Source organism: Phaethon lepturus, unplaced genomic scaffold (assembly GCF_000687285.1).
Source record: "Phaethon lepturus isolate BGI_N335 unplaced genomic scaffold, ASM68728v1 scaffold346, whole genome shotgun sequence".
Classification (NCBI taxonomy): domain Eukaryota; kingdom Metazoa; phylum Chordata; class Aves; order Phaethontiformes; family Phaethontidae; genus Phaethon; species Phaethon lepturus.
In genome coordinates, this window is record NW_010548084.1 from 1,024 (window position 1) to 17,067 (window position 16,044).

Consider the following 16,044-nt stretch of genomic DNA (forward strand, 5'->3'; position numbering starts at 1 on the left):
AGTGAGCCTGGTTTTATCCCCTCCCCGCTTCAAATCTAGTTTAAAGTCCTCTTGATGAGGCCTGCCAGCTCGTAAGCGAGAATCCTTCTGCCCCTTGGAGACAGTTGCGCTCCATCTGCTGTCAGCAGGTCCGGTGCTGTGTAAACAGCCCCATGGTCAAAAGAAAATCAAAATTCCGTTGATTGCAACAACCTCTGAGCCACATGTTAGCCACGTGTGTAATGTCGCTGACCTGGCTTGAACAGAGTTGCAGATAGGTGATGGAACAGATTAGCCAAAGGAAACATGCAGTTTTGTGTTCTTCCTGCCTTCAAGAAGTGAATTCTGGGCTCACTAAAGCTGGGCTATCATAGATGAAATAAGCAAAAAACCTGGGACAAGCAAGTAAACATTTTTATCATCACTAGAATCGTTCAACTGATTGTCTTTTCAGTTCAACTAAATACATGTGATAACTTTCTTCAGGCTGTTTTCTAAAGTAAAATTGATGTGAACTTAAATACTTTATGCTCACTGGCCATTGCTGGGCACAAAGGCAGCCTTCGTCACTGGAGTAATGAGATCTATAGTTTGCTTGGTAGAAGCATATGAAATACAAGCTGAATTACCACAAATTTTGAGAAAACCAGGATGGTCTCAGGTAATAACCTAGAAAGAAGTGGTTCCAGCTACTTACTATTAGTTTCTTTAAGGACTGACCTGTTCTTCAATCTAATAACCAGATTCTTTAATCTGATACTTTTCTTCTGTCATTTTGTATCTTCTGAGGATATTTATTAATGTAATCCTTGTGGATTTATTCTACAGCCTCTTAATGTTCTTTAATTACAAAGAGACTTCATGCAGGTGTTGTGTAAGATGTGGTATTTATTAATGTTATAATAAGATGTAAGATGTCATATTTATTAATGTTGAAGGATGACCCTGATGTGCTGAGTCTCTGTCTGTCTTTTGACAGTTAATAGGCAGGTAAAGTTCTATTTTTCAATCAATTTGTACAGTTTTTCCAAAAAATAAAATTCAAATTTCGTTTGGTGGAGAGTGGTGCTGAATGATGACCAATGATGTTTGAAAAAGTGACTCAAGGAAAGCAGGACTTTTTTCTGGACATAGAGTGAGCTATGCATGTGTTTTTGCTAGTGATGATAACTCTGTTAATTCCTTAATCAAGTAATTGACAGGTATGTCAGTGATAGTTAAGGATGTTGTGGACGATGTATGAATATATGATTGGCAAAGCGGTTCTTTGCCTGAGAGGCTACATCCCAGCCATGCCACTTAATGTACAACGCTTATGAGACACTAGTGGTTGAAGATGGAATTCTGACTATTTCAGTATGGCTGAACTGACTGACAAGCTTCAGTACATCAGGCTGTGGTCAAAATAGAGATTTCACCTACGAAGAGGGTATATTATTTTCTAATATGGAATTTTCTGGTAACTATTTGACAGTTTTTCACAGTTAAATTTACTTTTAGTTCTGAAAGAATCTTAGGGAAGGCCAGTTTTGATTCAGTAGAAAAGGAGTTAATTGAAGACAGTGCTGACAGAATGACAGCACTGCTGCTTGTACTGCTTTTCTAAATATTTCTTTCAGAGTACCAACATTGTTATCTGCAGGAGTAACATAGTAGGCTTTCTGTTTCTGCAAATGCAGTACTATGTTGCATGGAAATGGATTGTCAGAAGAGTAAGTAGTGACAAGTGCAGTAGAAGAAATCCATGCATATCTACCTTTACTTATATGCGTCTGGGTGTGCTTTTGCTTAATGTAAACCCAGAATATACACAGATCCAGAAAAACCTAACACCAGGTTACACAGCTGCCAACAGTTACTATAATTATGTCAGTGTTATGAAATTACACTGAAGAAATTATGATTCTTTCATAGCAGTCTCTGATTTTTGGCTTCTTATCCACTGTAGCTTAGTGAAAGGTTAACATACCATTGCAGATGGCATTTTTAAACAATCACAGAATCACAGAATCATTAAGGTTGGAAAAGACCTTTAAGATCATCAAGGCCAACATCAACCCAACACCACCATGCCCACTAAACCATGTCCCGAAGTGCCACGTCCACACGTTTTTTGAACACTTCCCGTGATGCTGACTCCACCACCTCCCTGGGCAGCCTGTTCCAATGCTTGACCACTCTCTCAGTACAGACATTTTTCCTAATATCCAAACTAAACCTCCCCTGGCACAACTTAGAGGCTCATCCTATCACTAGTTAGTTGGGAGAAGAGACCAACACCCACCTCACCACAACCCCCTTTCAGGTAGTTGTAGAAAGTGATAAGGTCTCCCCTCAGCCCCCTCTTCTCCAGACTAAACAACCCCAGTTCCCTCAGATGCTCCTCGTAAGACTTGTGCTCCAGACCCTTCACCAGCTTCCTTGCCTTTCCTTGGACACGCTCCAGCACCTCAGTGTCCTTCTTGTAATGAGGGGCCCAAAATGTCTCAGAACAAAAAAGAAACAGGTGGTTCTGAGAGTTATGTTTCCATAGTCTTATGAGATTCAGAAATAGAATGGAATAGAATAGAATAAATAGACTCTTTCAGTTGGAAGGGACCTACAAATATCATCTGGTCCAACTGCCTGACCAGTTCAGGGCTGACAAAGTTAAAGCATTCATGGCAGTTACACCAGGTGGTGGATAGCCCCACCTCTGTCACACTGTCACCTTCACAGCAGCAATGCTCACTTCACTTGAGGATTGAGAACAAGTCTAGGTAATGAATAGCACTGTGCTGATGGGCTGGCAACTGTTGCAGCACACCAGACTACATAAAAAATATTTTTTAATCAGTTTGTGATGTAAGTGAACAGAGAGATGTTTCTTGTTCTAAGTAAGACTATTTTATTTTTTTTTCTTTGTTGGGTGCTTTTAGTGTTCAGGGGCTGTTGAGGTTTTTAACCATAGAATTGCTTTTATCAACTTAAAGGGTTATCATTGAATTGGCTAGAAATCCAATCAACTTGACAAATCCCTGAGTGGTAATGCTAGTTTTTCTTTGATTAAAGAGAGTGATGAAATCTTGATGAGCTTTAAATTTGGTCTGATACCACATTCCATGTAGGTACTATAAATGATTTTGAAAAAGAGGGGCAATCTTTTCTTACAGAGGCTATATTTATCCTTAAGATTTCCGATTGTACACAGCTGGACATAAATCATCAAGACATGCATAATGCATGTACAGAGTTAATTTAAACAATGCATGGAGCACACTGGTTTCCTTTAGTCTGTTTTCTCAGCAGTAAATCTTTTCTTCCAAATACACACTGAATGCTCTCGGGCAGCTTGTTTTGCGTAACATTACAGCAAAATGAAGTGGAGTTGAATATGGGTGCCTAAAGAGCCTTGGTTTTGGTGCCACAGAGGTCAGGTGTCCTCTGTTCTCGTGCTGTTAGCGTGAGTAGGAAGCTAACTGTATCTACACGGTGGTGAATGAAGAGCAATGCTGTGATGGATGTATGTGAAGATCTTCTTGGAGGGAGTGTTGACAGTCTGCAAAAAGAGCGTGAAGTTGTATTTGAGATCATAATTTGCGTGCAAGCTATGTTAAGAAAGAGCATGGTGATCAGTATAGTTCTTCCAATAAAAATTTCAGTGCATAGGGCAAAAGTCTGTTGATCAAGACAATGTTCTCTAAAAAAATCTGTAGCCATGTTGTTTCTTCTCCAGAATATGCTGCGTCTCAGCTACAGGACTTAAAAAGTATAGTTGTATTAGCATGGGCTACATAGTGCAGACGAGCTCCAAACGTATATCAGGGAAAGAGAAACAAAACACACACATACAGCAGTGAAGGAGAAGGGAAACAGGATAAAAGAGGTAGCAGATTAACAGACTAGTCAAACATGACACAAAAAGGAAAACAAAAATGAGTATTTTTTTGACGAGAACAAGTAGCTCAGATTAACTAACTAAATTACTCCCCCCCACACAAATCCCCGAAAACTCAAACATATATAGATACAGCAAAAGATACACAGGGAAAGATTTTGTTCCCCATGAAATACAGGGCATTAAAAAAACTTTGTGGCATGGTTCAATACCCCACTCCATTTTTCAAAGCAGCACGTTTCTTATCAAAAAGATTAGGGAGAGAATCATTCCTTTGGCTTATAATTACAGTTGACAATAAAATAAATTTGACTAATAGTACTCATGATTAAATTGTCAAATGACAGTGGCCTGTATAGCTTATTGAAGTAAGGAGAATGAGTATCTTCTCAACAATTACAATTAACTGGAGACCAAATTGCATGTTGTGATTACAAAATACAGACAAAAAATAAGAATAGCACAGAAGTTTACTGGATAAATAATCATAGAACCAATAACTAATTAGGGAGGGGCATAAGGCACTTTAATGAGTAAAATGTCCTAAATAACTCACTTTTTCTGAAGTATTTCTGTAGTCCCCAATCCACGTCAAAAGATACATAGCAGTTATAGATAGCAGTAATGTTGTTACTATAATCATAATGATTTGAGGCCTGTGTGAGAGAAGATTTTAAATGAGAAGTAGTATCATTCATTAAACTAACTGAACTGTGGAGAAGCTTTTGGGCATAGAAGGTCATCTTCATATCAGTTTTAAAATACCCAATTTCTATTTTGGGTTTTTTTAAGAGTTCACGTGTGTTTGCTTTTTAAAAAAGCAGCTATGAAGAGAAACAGATAAAATAATAAGTCTGTCTGAAGCTTTTATCATTTCTGTACATGTAGCCTTTAGCTTTACGTAGTTTAGCTTGAATTTTCACTTGAATCTGAAAATGAACAGGCAGAATCTATGGAAACTCCACAATATAACGTGCTTTCATTGGCTACTTGATGCTTGCCTTTAATTAGTATGAGGAATATGCTGTATTTATGGTATTTTGTTTGTTTTGGTTTTTTTCCCCATTATTTACTATCTTGAACTAAATTAATTCTATATTATACTATTTCTCTGATTATTAGATGTCCAAGACTGTAATTGTTTGAATAAGAACACTCATTCTGAAGACTGTAAGGTATTAATGTATATGACGGCTCCCTGTTTGAGGTTGCTCAAAATATCTTTACATTGGTTAACACCATAGCTAAATTAGTTGGAAACTGTAAAGGAATATTATCTGTGATGGTTGGTGCAGAACTAAAACCCCTGTGAGCTGTTTGGATTTTGTCTGAGCATGGGAAAAATGGGGATGTGTCTGCTAAATGTCCTTCCTAGCAGAACATGTAAGCTTTCAAATAACAAATTTTTAAAAAGGCATAACACACACACACAGAGTCTTCTCTATGGCCCACTGATTTTCTGTTTCTCTTTCTGGGATTGCATAATGGTTAAAATACTATTAATTAGAAATTAGGTGTAGTTAGTACCTAGGTGGCACCCAAGAAAGGACTAAAGAGATGCAAGAGAGGTATATAGTACACTGTGTTGTTCGTGAAAGGATTTGCCACTGAAAATGCTGCTGTTTGTTTATTTGAGGCCTTGTGGTGGGTTGACCTTGGCTAGACGCCAGGTGCCCACCAAAGTTGCTCTATCACTCCCCCTCCTCAGCTGGACAGAGGAGAGGAAAATGTAGTGAGAAGCTTATGAGTTGAGGTAAGGACAGGGAGAGATCATTCAGCAGTTATTGTCATGGGCAAAACAGACTAAACTTGGGGAAATCAGTTTAATTTATCGCCAATCAAATCAGAGTAGGATAATGAGAAATAAGACCAAATCTTAAACACCTTTCCCCCACCCCTTCCTTCTTCCTGGGCTCAACTTTGCTCCCCATTTCTCTACCACCTCCCCCCAAGCGGTGCAGGGGGACAGGGAATGGGGGTTGTGGTCAGTTCATCACACGTTGTCTCTGCCGCTCCTTCCTCCTAAAGGGAAGGACTCCTCACACTCTGCCCTTGCTCCAGTGTGGGGTCCCTCCCACGGGAGACTGTCCTCCATGAACTTCTCCAATGTGAGTCCTTCCCACAGGCTGCAGTTCTTCACAAACTGCTCCAGCCTGGGTCCTTTCCATGGGGTGCCGTCCTTCAGGAACAGACTGCTCCAGTGTGGGTCCCCCACAGGGTCACAAGTCCTGCCAGCAAACCTGCTCCGGAGTGGGCACCTCTCTCCATGGGCCCACAGGTCCTGCCAGGATCCTGCTCCAGCGTGGGCTTCCCACAGGATCACAGCCTCCTTCAGGTGTGGGGTCCTCCCCGGGCTGCAGGTGGATACCTGCTCCAGTGTGGAGCTCCATGGGCTGCAGCGGCACAGCCGGCCTCACGGTGGTCTTCACCACAGGCTGCAGGGGATCTCTGCTCTGGTGCCTGGAGCACCTCTCCCCCTCCTTCCTCACTGACCTGGGGTCTGCAGAGCTGTTTTCATATATTCTCTCTGGCTGCAAGTGCTGTGTGCCATTTTTTTTCCCCTCTACCAAAACCTTGCCAAGCAAATCCAATACAGGCCTTCTTAGCCAGGTAATGTAATTTTGAAACTTACCTTTCATAAAAGCTACCTTGTAAATTTTAGGATACTAACTTCTTGTGGTCCTATTTACAATGTATGCTTTGGCTTAAGGGAAGGCCTTGGGGAGTTCTGTTCATTTTTTAAGGGCTTTTTCTTACATAGCTTATGTTCATCTTTTTAGGACTGAAACAGACATTAGAAGCCACAGTGGGACTGTCTGTGTAGGCCTGGGCATTTATGGGACTTTGTTCCTGCACTCTGTGCTGTATTCCTGAAGCCATAAGACTGTAGGAGACTTTGTCTGTGCTTATAAGACCATCAGACAGTGGATTTTCAGGTTAAGGTATTGGCAGAGCTTAGTGTGTGATTGTCTGCATGATGGTGTAGTTATGCCTTCAAATGAATCGACTGCAAGCAGAAATATGAACACACGAAATCATTCAGCTGTTGAACAGAGGAAACTGAAATTACGGTTCAGCGCAGAAGTGGCATGAATAATCCTCTTCCCTGTCTCATATGTTTGGCCAGCTTATGATGGAGATCAGTTTCTTTTCTATCTTGAAAAGTATTCCTATACTCTACTATAACATGTTCATAGACACTTCACTTCAGGAAAAGAGAAACCTAAAAAGTGCTTTGAAAGACAAAAGTTTGGTTGGAGACTCACATTAGAAAAAAAAAAAAAAAAAGAAGAGCTTTATATTATCTCCTTATTTGTCTGGAGGCATTTCACAAGAAATAGGTCAGAATCTGGAGTTCCAGAGGTGATACTAGTTAAGAATAATGTTCTGTTCAGCGGTAGACAAACACAAGAAAGGGGATGATATGAAAATTTGAAAGTATATAAAATGTAACAAAAGTTTACCTGTTGTTCACTGTTCTGAAGTATTCTGTCTGTCACAGAGCTCCTATTTGTATAAAGCTAAAAGGAAAACAAAAATTCCCTTTGTTTTCCATCAGTTTGATAGCTCTCAGGAGTTATGACTTGTTAATTTTCACTTCATAATGAATAATGCCTTTTGATTATAAAATATAACTGAAAAAAAATCACGTAGAAAACAGTGTTGTAATAGCATGTAAATAATTGGATAGGGACTATCGTTAGATCATTTTAGCACAGCATTACTTGGTTTCCTGAGCTCTTGCTGTACATGTTTGTACTAGTCAATGAAAAGGAAAATGCGACAGTTAGCCCAAGGGTTTTGTTGTTCAGTATAAGTCTTAATATTTGTTTGTCAGTTGATCCAATGTATTAGTCACCGGGGTTTCAGCTGAAATCTAAAGAGAACAAACACCACATTGGGAGTCTAATGAAGGAATAATACTTCCTTTTAAAAAAAAAATATATATATGTATTATATATGTTTTTCTGCAGCTTTCAGAACAAAAGGGCTGATCTCTTCCTTTAAAATGTGTCTTGTGGTCTCAGAAGAAATACCTCCTTTATGTTGGTTTAGTTAGTTTTCTTTTCCTTTTCCCAAAATTGTTAACTTCATTGACATTTGTGATAATCACGTTTTAAAGATGCTGACGTTTAAAGTTGATCCTTCTTCTTTTCAGCTTCTGTAACTAAATTCAGTTTAAAATTCCTTTCACCTGTTTTTCTTTCCAGTAGTCACTGGTATTTAACTATTACATTTAGAATATAATAGGCTTCTGTTTCTGTTCTAAAACTTAGTGTTTAAAGAGATAGAGGAAAGAAACAGTATTTACCTTTTTGATTAATTGAAATGAAAGAGTACATTGGAAATAAAGCTTAGCAATGTCGGATATTTATTCCTGATCTTTTTTATGATTGCTTGGAGAATTTATGTTGTACTGCCTCAGATTGTTATTGCATGTGTACCTCATTAGGAGTGTGTCCGTATGCTGGAAAAACAGATTCTTGTTTCTTTTGATCTTTCTTTATTTTTTTGTTTTTAATCAGAAATGCTCAAAGAAAAAGAATAAAAAAAAGAACTTGCTGCATGTAGCTAAGCTTTCAGTAGGAAGGGTGGAGGATGGTCCCAGGAAGCCTAGCATACGGGTCCCTCTGTGACGAGTGGGCCTCAATCCCTTACATGATAGCTACAAGTAAGTTAGAAGTTAGTGAGTTCACAGGAATTTTCACCATATTTCTTCATAGCCATTGAGTTTTTAATTGGTCATTTTTGATGTAACTGAAGTCTTCATTTGATTGAAAAATCTGTGTAGCTATAGGGGAGTATAATGACGAAGTATATGCCAAGGGAAGTTTCTTACAGACCTTTAGAGCAGCTCCTCACTTCCTCTTGTGCTGACGTTTTCTGTACAAAAAGCACAAGAAAGGTACTAAGAATATTACCTTTCTAATAAAGAATTATATGCTGAATTAGTACAATAATTGTGTCAGTAATTTGATGTGGTGGCAAAGTGTCTAGAGCTATATTTGAGGTAATTAATGCAAACAAAAGTGGATTTTGTTGACCTTCAGCTTTTACAAAGAAATAACAAACCTGGAATGAAAATATTTTTCATCTGCTACTGTCTTGAGCTTGTGAAGTTAGGCTAGCTATTCTTCCACATGCAATTTAATTTTTTCCCCTTGCAATTTTTTTTTAATCTATTTTGCTATGTTTACACATATTCAAATAATACATTTTAATGGCATATTTTTATTAAAGTGTATTTTCTGAGTAAGTAAACGTTTGCTCTCTGGAGCTATTAGGGACAGCTGCATTTTAGCTCCTTCGTAGTGAGGGAAGCCAAAAAGAGAAAGTAAACACACACACACATTTACACACCGAAATCATGACATGTGCTGGGGGAATGTAAAAGAAAACCCTGAAGAAATAACCTTTCTGCAACAGTCCTTTTCTGTGGCTAACTACCTCCAATAGAAACATAGGATAAACATACCCTGTGACAGATGAACTGAAGCTGTGATGCAGTGGGACTGAAGAAAATTAGGTATTTGAAAAGAGCACAACTTTAGAGAAAACTAGCTATATCATAGCAAGAGCATAGGAGATAGGAAAAGTCTTCTTACTTGTGTAATCCTTAGACTTCTTTATAGTACTACACACACTATATGCTAGCCTTGCTAAATGTTGCAGATTATTTATAATAAATTCCTTTGAATGAATGCATTTCATTTTAAAAAAGAAACATTTAGGCTACTGTTTTACATTAAGAGATCTTAGTACTTCCATTAATTTAATACGGACTTACTTCACATGTTTCAGAATGAAGACATAATCTGTATCTGGAATAAAAAGTTAACTTGTATTTAGTATCATATTTCAGTGAGAGGACAAAGTAGCATCATTTGTAGAAAATGTACTTGCTTATTATTAATATAATCATTTAAGGGGGCATAGAAGGGCTTTTAAATGGGTGATACAGTGACATTAGAGGAGGAATAACACTGTTGTTGTTTCTGTCCAACTGTAAATGTAACATCACAGAAGTGCATGTATTTACAGTTTAAAGGCTGTCTTCAAGTAAAAGCGTGGAGCTGGAAATGTCAGTTATTAATTGGTTTATTAGATTCTGGAGAACAGAGAGAAGAAATCTGCAGAGGGCCACATCTACAGGTCATATTTCCAGATAGATGGGTTAATTAATGCACCTATTTATTAATCTACACACTTTATTATCAGTAGTAATTATAACTTCTCAAAGTTGGGCTGTATGCCTATACTTGGGGATAAGATTGTTCTTTATAGACTTGTCAAAATGGAACAGGAAGGCCGGATCACACGGAAAACACAAGAGATGCTGGGGTGGCAAAGGAAAGAATTAAATGGACATGAGGAACGGGAATGTTTTGAGGGAGCACGGACCAGACATAAATATGACAGTGTCCTGGTTTTGGCTGGGATGGAGCTGTTTTTTCTTCCCAACAGCTGGTTTAGTGCTGTGTTTTGGAGTTGGTATGAGAATAATGTTGATGACACACTGAAGTTTTTAGTTGTGGCTAAGTAGTTGTGCTTACATTAAATCGAAGACTTTCCGGCTCCCCAGGCTGTGCCAGCGGGGAGGTGCCCGGGGAGCTGGGAGGGGGCACGGCCGGGACAGCTGGCCCAGGCTGGCCACAGGGACATTCCCCACCGCGTAACCTCGTGCCCAGCGCATCGGCTGGAGGTGGCCGGTGGGCGGGAACCGCTGCTCGGGGACGGGCTATCGATCACGGGGTGGTGAGCAATTGCTGTATTGGGCATCATTTGTTCTTGTACATTCTTTTGTCAGTATTATTATTGTTACCATTGTTGTTTCCTTCTCTCTTGCTGTCCTATTAAACTGTTTTTTTCTCAACCCATGAGTTTTTTCCAATTCCCTCCCCCCATCCCACTGTGGAGGGGGGGAGTGAGCGAGCGGCTGTGAGGTGCTTAGTTGCCGGCTGGGGCTAAACCACGACAGACAGTGAATCAGGAGGAAGGGAATAAGATTACTTTAATATAACCAGGCATGAAAAATAGGATAAGAATTCATGCAGTTGGAAGATGAAAACAAACAATTGTTCTCAAGTTGGTTCAAAGGCCCAAAAATCAACTGGAGGATTATCTACCTGAAACTAATATCCTGTGTCCAACACAGTTTGGACTCATGCCAAAAAGCAGAGCTGAACTGATATTACAGATAGGAGGGGTTTTCTCTTGTGAACTGGTAAAGACCGATTAGACAGTAGACACTGCTAGTTGTTTTATCTGGGAGAGGTATCCAGCGTTTAGAATGCTGCAGCGAAGAACCATTGAAACCCGTGCACAGGAAACTCAAAACTTACAGTGAATAATGAAGTATGTTTCCCTCTTACACAGACTGCTGTGTTTTCACTGTTCCCTGCATTAACCTTCCCTAGAAAACTGGGTTGGATTGAAGTTTCTATCCATTAGACTTGAGGTGTTCATTACTCTGGGTTCACAGCATCCATAGATAAAACTCTGGTATTAACAACCGTGACTGACAGCTCCCCTCCTCTGCCCAGTGTTACTTGCTTTAGTAATTGCAAAAGACAGAAACTGAGCTCTCTTAGGGGCTGGTTTAAGCCAGTTGGATACCTGCTTCAGAAATTAATACTTCAGTGAAGAGAGTATATTTTTTTGCCTTTTTTTTCCCAGGAGCATAACTCTATGTATAAAAGAAAATGTTTCTCTGTGTGCTTTTCTCTCATTTCTAGAGAGTTTGAAATAATAAATATACATAATGTTGGGGACATTGCGTAATGAGCTTCTAGTGGGTGTAGTTATGCAATAATGTTGAACCCATTTTGGCATAATTTGATGACAGAACAAGTATATACCTTGAGGAATGTTCCATGATTTTTGTGTGGATAAGGAATGTTTCAGATATAGCAAGAATTTTTTTCTACACTAACTGATTGGTTGTTACCTTCAGTAAGATAACATTGTTGAAATACTGTTAAATATATTGTAAGTAGCTATGAATATTAATACATATACCTATATACATGCAAAGATTCAAAAATTTAAATGTATGTATTTATCTTGCAGGGGTTGATAAGCTGATCCGTCATTTACACAAACACAACATACCCATAGCTGTTGCCACCAGCTCAGCTGAAGTGACATTTCAGATGAAAACAGCCAGACACAAAGACTTCTTTGGTCTTTTTCATCATATTGTGTTGGGAGATGACCCCGAGGTGAAGCATGGCAAGCCACAGCCTGATGCATTTCTAGTTTGTGCAAAGAGATTTCACCCTCCTGCACCTCCAGAGAAGGTAAGAAGGGGAGGGAATGAATTAACTGAAAAGTTAAGAATAGTCTGTTTGGCCTATTTTTGGATATATTTTTTTTTTTCAACATGATAAATACTTAGATTAATATTTAATAGAAACATTATAAAATCACCCACCTCTGTTTTCAAAGTTGTTTATGCTGTTGAAGCAAGAGATTGTTGGAAAGCATCATTTCCCCTTGCTATGTATAATGTTTGTAATGCAAATTGCTCTGATTTACTACATGATAGTGTGCAGTAATAGGAAAGTGTAATTATTTTCCGCTATATGCATAAATCTGCAAGCATAACTTCACTACACAAAGTTTGGAAACAGTTATTTAAACATAGATCAGTTTATTTTTCATATATTCATGGCTGATTTACCTCTTATGTGTCTAAACATTAAAGATACTTCTTGGTAAAGAGGGCATCTATTTTTCCTAAGCCATGTCTTTCCTCTTGCATTCTAAATTTCTGAGATCATAATTCCCGTTTTCTGATTTAAAACTGGCCAGTTTGAGCAATCTTTCTCAAATGCTACAGGTGTTTAGTTTCTCTCTCTTACATATCACTTCCCAAAGTTGATTCTGAAATAGAAATCTGGGAGAATATTTGAAAGATAAATAGACAGTTAGTTAAAATAATGCGTTTGCTTTTATTTTAAACTAAATTGCCTTTCTCCTTAAAATATTTTTCTCACTTCATGTCTGTCTTGAGCAGAAGAGTTTTGGAGTTTCATCACTGCATAAAAATGCATTACATACTAATTTTTAAGGAACAATTTTAGGTGGATTAGACTGTGACTACTGTTTTCTCAGTAGGAATATTGAGGAAAAAATGGTTGCACAAATACATGTGGAAGGATTAGCTAAGATTCTTCAGCCTTTCATACTTCAAGTTCTCACCCAGAGTCTAAATGGTATTTGCATTGCCTGGGAATACAAAGTGAAATAAGTTTGATGCAATGTGGCATATTACGAACGTTAACCAAATTGGTTTTGGTTTTCGTTTTTTCTTTTTTTTCCTGTTGCAAGTTGGCATTCTGTATGTGTATATTCTTGACATTCTGTGTATGTGCATCAATTTCATTTGGAAACTTAGATGTTGAGAAAAGATACACCAAATGTTCATGGTCATGTTCATGCAGATGGCTGTTGTATGGACATGTTAGGTACTTCTGTGAGTAGGCCTTGTATGTATGGTACGTTCCAAATGTTCAAGAATCTGAGCAGCACAGCTGTAAAACTCACCTTAGAGTCACATAGTTAAATTTTGAACATGTTAATACTCAGCGGAGAGCAAATATTGGGAAGCAGACTAAGGTTCTGGAGGGATTAAGAGAGGAGTTGAAAACAAGCTTAAACTACAGCTTAATGTTGCTTTCCTACAAAATTATTCTTTCTTGCTTAACTGTAGGTCTAGGGAACAAAAAAATCAGAGTATGTTCCTGTAATGTTGTGTGGTGTAGTTTTTGTGCAACAGGAGGAGGTGTGTAATGCATACTTTTCAGTTGTATGGACATGTGGCTGTAAGCTGTTCTGTAATTCTGAAAGTAAAAGAGCAAAAAGTATTGAAAATTTCTATAAAGCTGGGACATAACTGGTATTGTATCTGAAGGAGAGGTAAGGAAATTGAATCTCAGCTGTGTTAATGACAAATTAAACTATTATTTAATGTGAGGAGCTTAACTAATATCCAGAGGGACAGCTTTCCCAAAACTTTCAGTTTATTTGGCTCTATTTCAGAAAAGTCACAAGATTATCACAAGATAATTGAAAAGGACAAAAACATTTAAAAAACATACAAAAAACAGTGACACTGCCGTAGATATTTTTTCAGCAGTAAGTTGCCTTAGATATGTTAACAACAAAAAAATATTTGAAGATAATAGTACTATCTGTACTACACTTAATTTTAAACTTTAAAGGTATGTTAGACAAACAAAAATTCAGAATGTTCATGGCAGTTTTCTTTAGTTATTTTCTTTAATGTTTCTTTGAAGAAGAGCATAAATGTTTGAACCCATGCTTTTCCTTTATATGAAGTTTAACAGCAGAGTTTCCTTAGTGCAGATAATTCAGCTGAATATTTTTTTGTTGCATCTACAAAAATCACAGATGTTGAAGTGTGGGAATTTAACACAAGCACAGAACTCTCAAGAAGAAGAAAATCAAAACAGTACTTGCAAAACTATCTGAAACATTCATGACCAATTGCAGTGTAGTGATGGCATCTGCAGTCTTTAGTCCCAAGTGGTGAACTACTAGAGCCACAGGTTTGGATTTCATGCTGAAAACCCCAGAGAGGGTCCAGAGGAGGGCCACCAAAATGATCAGAGGGATGGAACACCATTCCTATGAAGAAAGGCTGAGAGAGTTGGGGTTGTTCAGCCTGGAGAAGGCACTGGAGAAGACCTCATTGCAGCCTTTCGGTACTTAAAAAGGGGGCTTGTAAGAAAGATGGGGACGGACTGCAGGGCCTGTTGCTATAGGACAAGGGGTAATGGTTTTAAACTAAAAGAGGGCAGATTCAGACTAGATATAAGGAAGAAATTTTTGACAATGAGGGTAGTGGAACACTGGAACACGTTGCCCAGAGAAGTGGTGGATGCCCCATCCCAGGCAACATTCAAGGTCAGGTTGGACAGGGCTCTGAGCAACTTGATCTAGTTGCAGGTGTCCCTGGTCATTGCAGGGTGGTTGGACTAGATGACCTTTAAAGATCCCTTCCAACCCAAAGATTCTGTGATCCCATGAGTATGCAAGTTTGCAGAAAAATATCAGGAGGTAATAGAATCATAGAATCATTAAGGTTGGAAAAGACCTTTAAAATCATCAAGTCCTAGAGTCAACCCAACACCACAATGCCCATTAAACCATGGCCTGAAGTGCCACATCTACATGTTTTTTGAACACTTCCAGTGATTGTGACTCCACCACCTCCCTGGGCAGCCTGTTCCAATGCTTGACCACTCTCTCCATAAAGAAATTTTTCCTAATATCTAATCTAAACGTCCCCTGGCACAACTTAGAGGCCATTTCCTCTTGTCCTGTCTCCAGAAGAGACTGACACCCACCTCGCTGAAACCTCTGTTCAGGTAGTTGTAGAGAGTGACAAGGTCTCCCCTCAGCCTTCTCTTCTCCAGACTGAACAACCCCAGTTCCCTCAGCTGCTCCTCGTAAGACTTGTTCTCCAGACCCCTCACCAGCTTCGTTGCCCTTCTCTGGACACGCTCCAGCACCTCAACATCCTTCTTGTAGTGAGGGGCCCAAAACTGAACACAGGATTCGAGGTGCGGCCTCACCAGTGCCAAGTACAGGGGCACAATCACTTCCCTACTCCTGCTGGCCACGCTATTTCTGATACAGGCCAGGACGCTGTTGGCTTTCTTGGCCACCTGGGCACACTGCTGGTTTATGTTCAGCCGGCTGTCAACCAGGTTCTTTTCCACCAGGCAGCTCTCCAGCCACTCCTCCCCAAGCCTGTAGCGTTGCATGGGGTTGTTGTGACCCAAGTGCAGGACCCTGCACTTGGCCTTGTTAAACCTCATACAGTTGACCTCTGCCCATCGATCCAGCCTGTCCAGATCCCTCTGCAGAGCCCTCCTGCCCTCCAGCAGATGAACACTCCCACCCAACTATAGGTAATGTCTGCATAAGCAAGAGAAACAGATAATTAGAAAGCAAGAGAAACAGATTATTAGAGCAATGTATTTGGTGCTTGGGCCCATACATCGATGCTTTATGTGATTGGAATATTTTCCATTGAATTAGATATACTCTGATCCCTGGCTGAAAGCTGTATAAGGTTCTTTGGAGCTTTATGTCCACTTAAGCATTGGAGATTGCTTGATATGCACTTGGAGAGGACTGCCACTTTAGCTTCCTGC

General features: G+C 39.2%; 1 protein-coding gene across 1 annotated transcript in view; it reads left to right on the forward strand.

Moving 5' to 3' along the window:
• Nucleotides 1-5,948: 5,948 nt before the first annotated feature.
• Nucleotides 5,949-16,044, forward strand: part of HDHD1 (haloacid dehalogenase-like hydrolase domain containing 1) — a gene marked incomplete at its 5' end in the record, with an annotated part of 39,637 nt that continues 29,541 nt past the window's right edge. Inside the window, 2 exons of the mRNA XM_010289826.1 lie at nt 5,949-5,994; nt 11,924-12,156. Coding sequence (XP_010288128.1) covers nt 5,949-5,994; nt 11,924-12,156 — 279 coding nt within the window. The remainder of the gene's footprint in view (nt 5,995-11,923; nt 12,157-16,044) is intronic.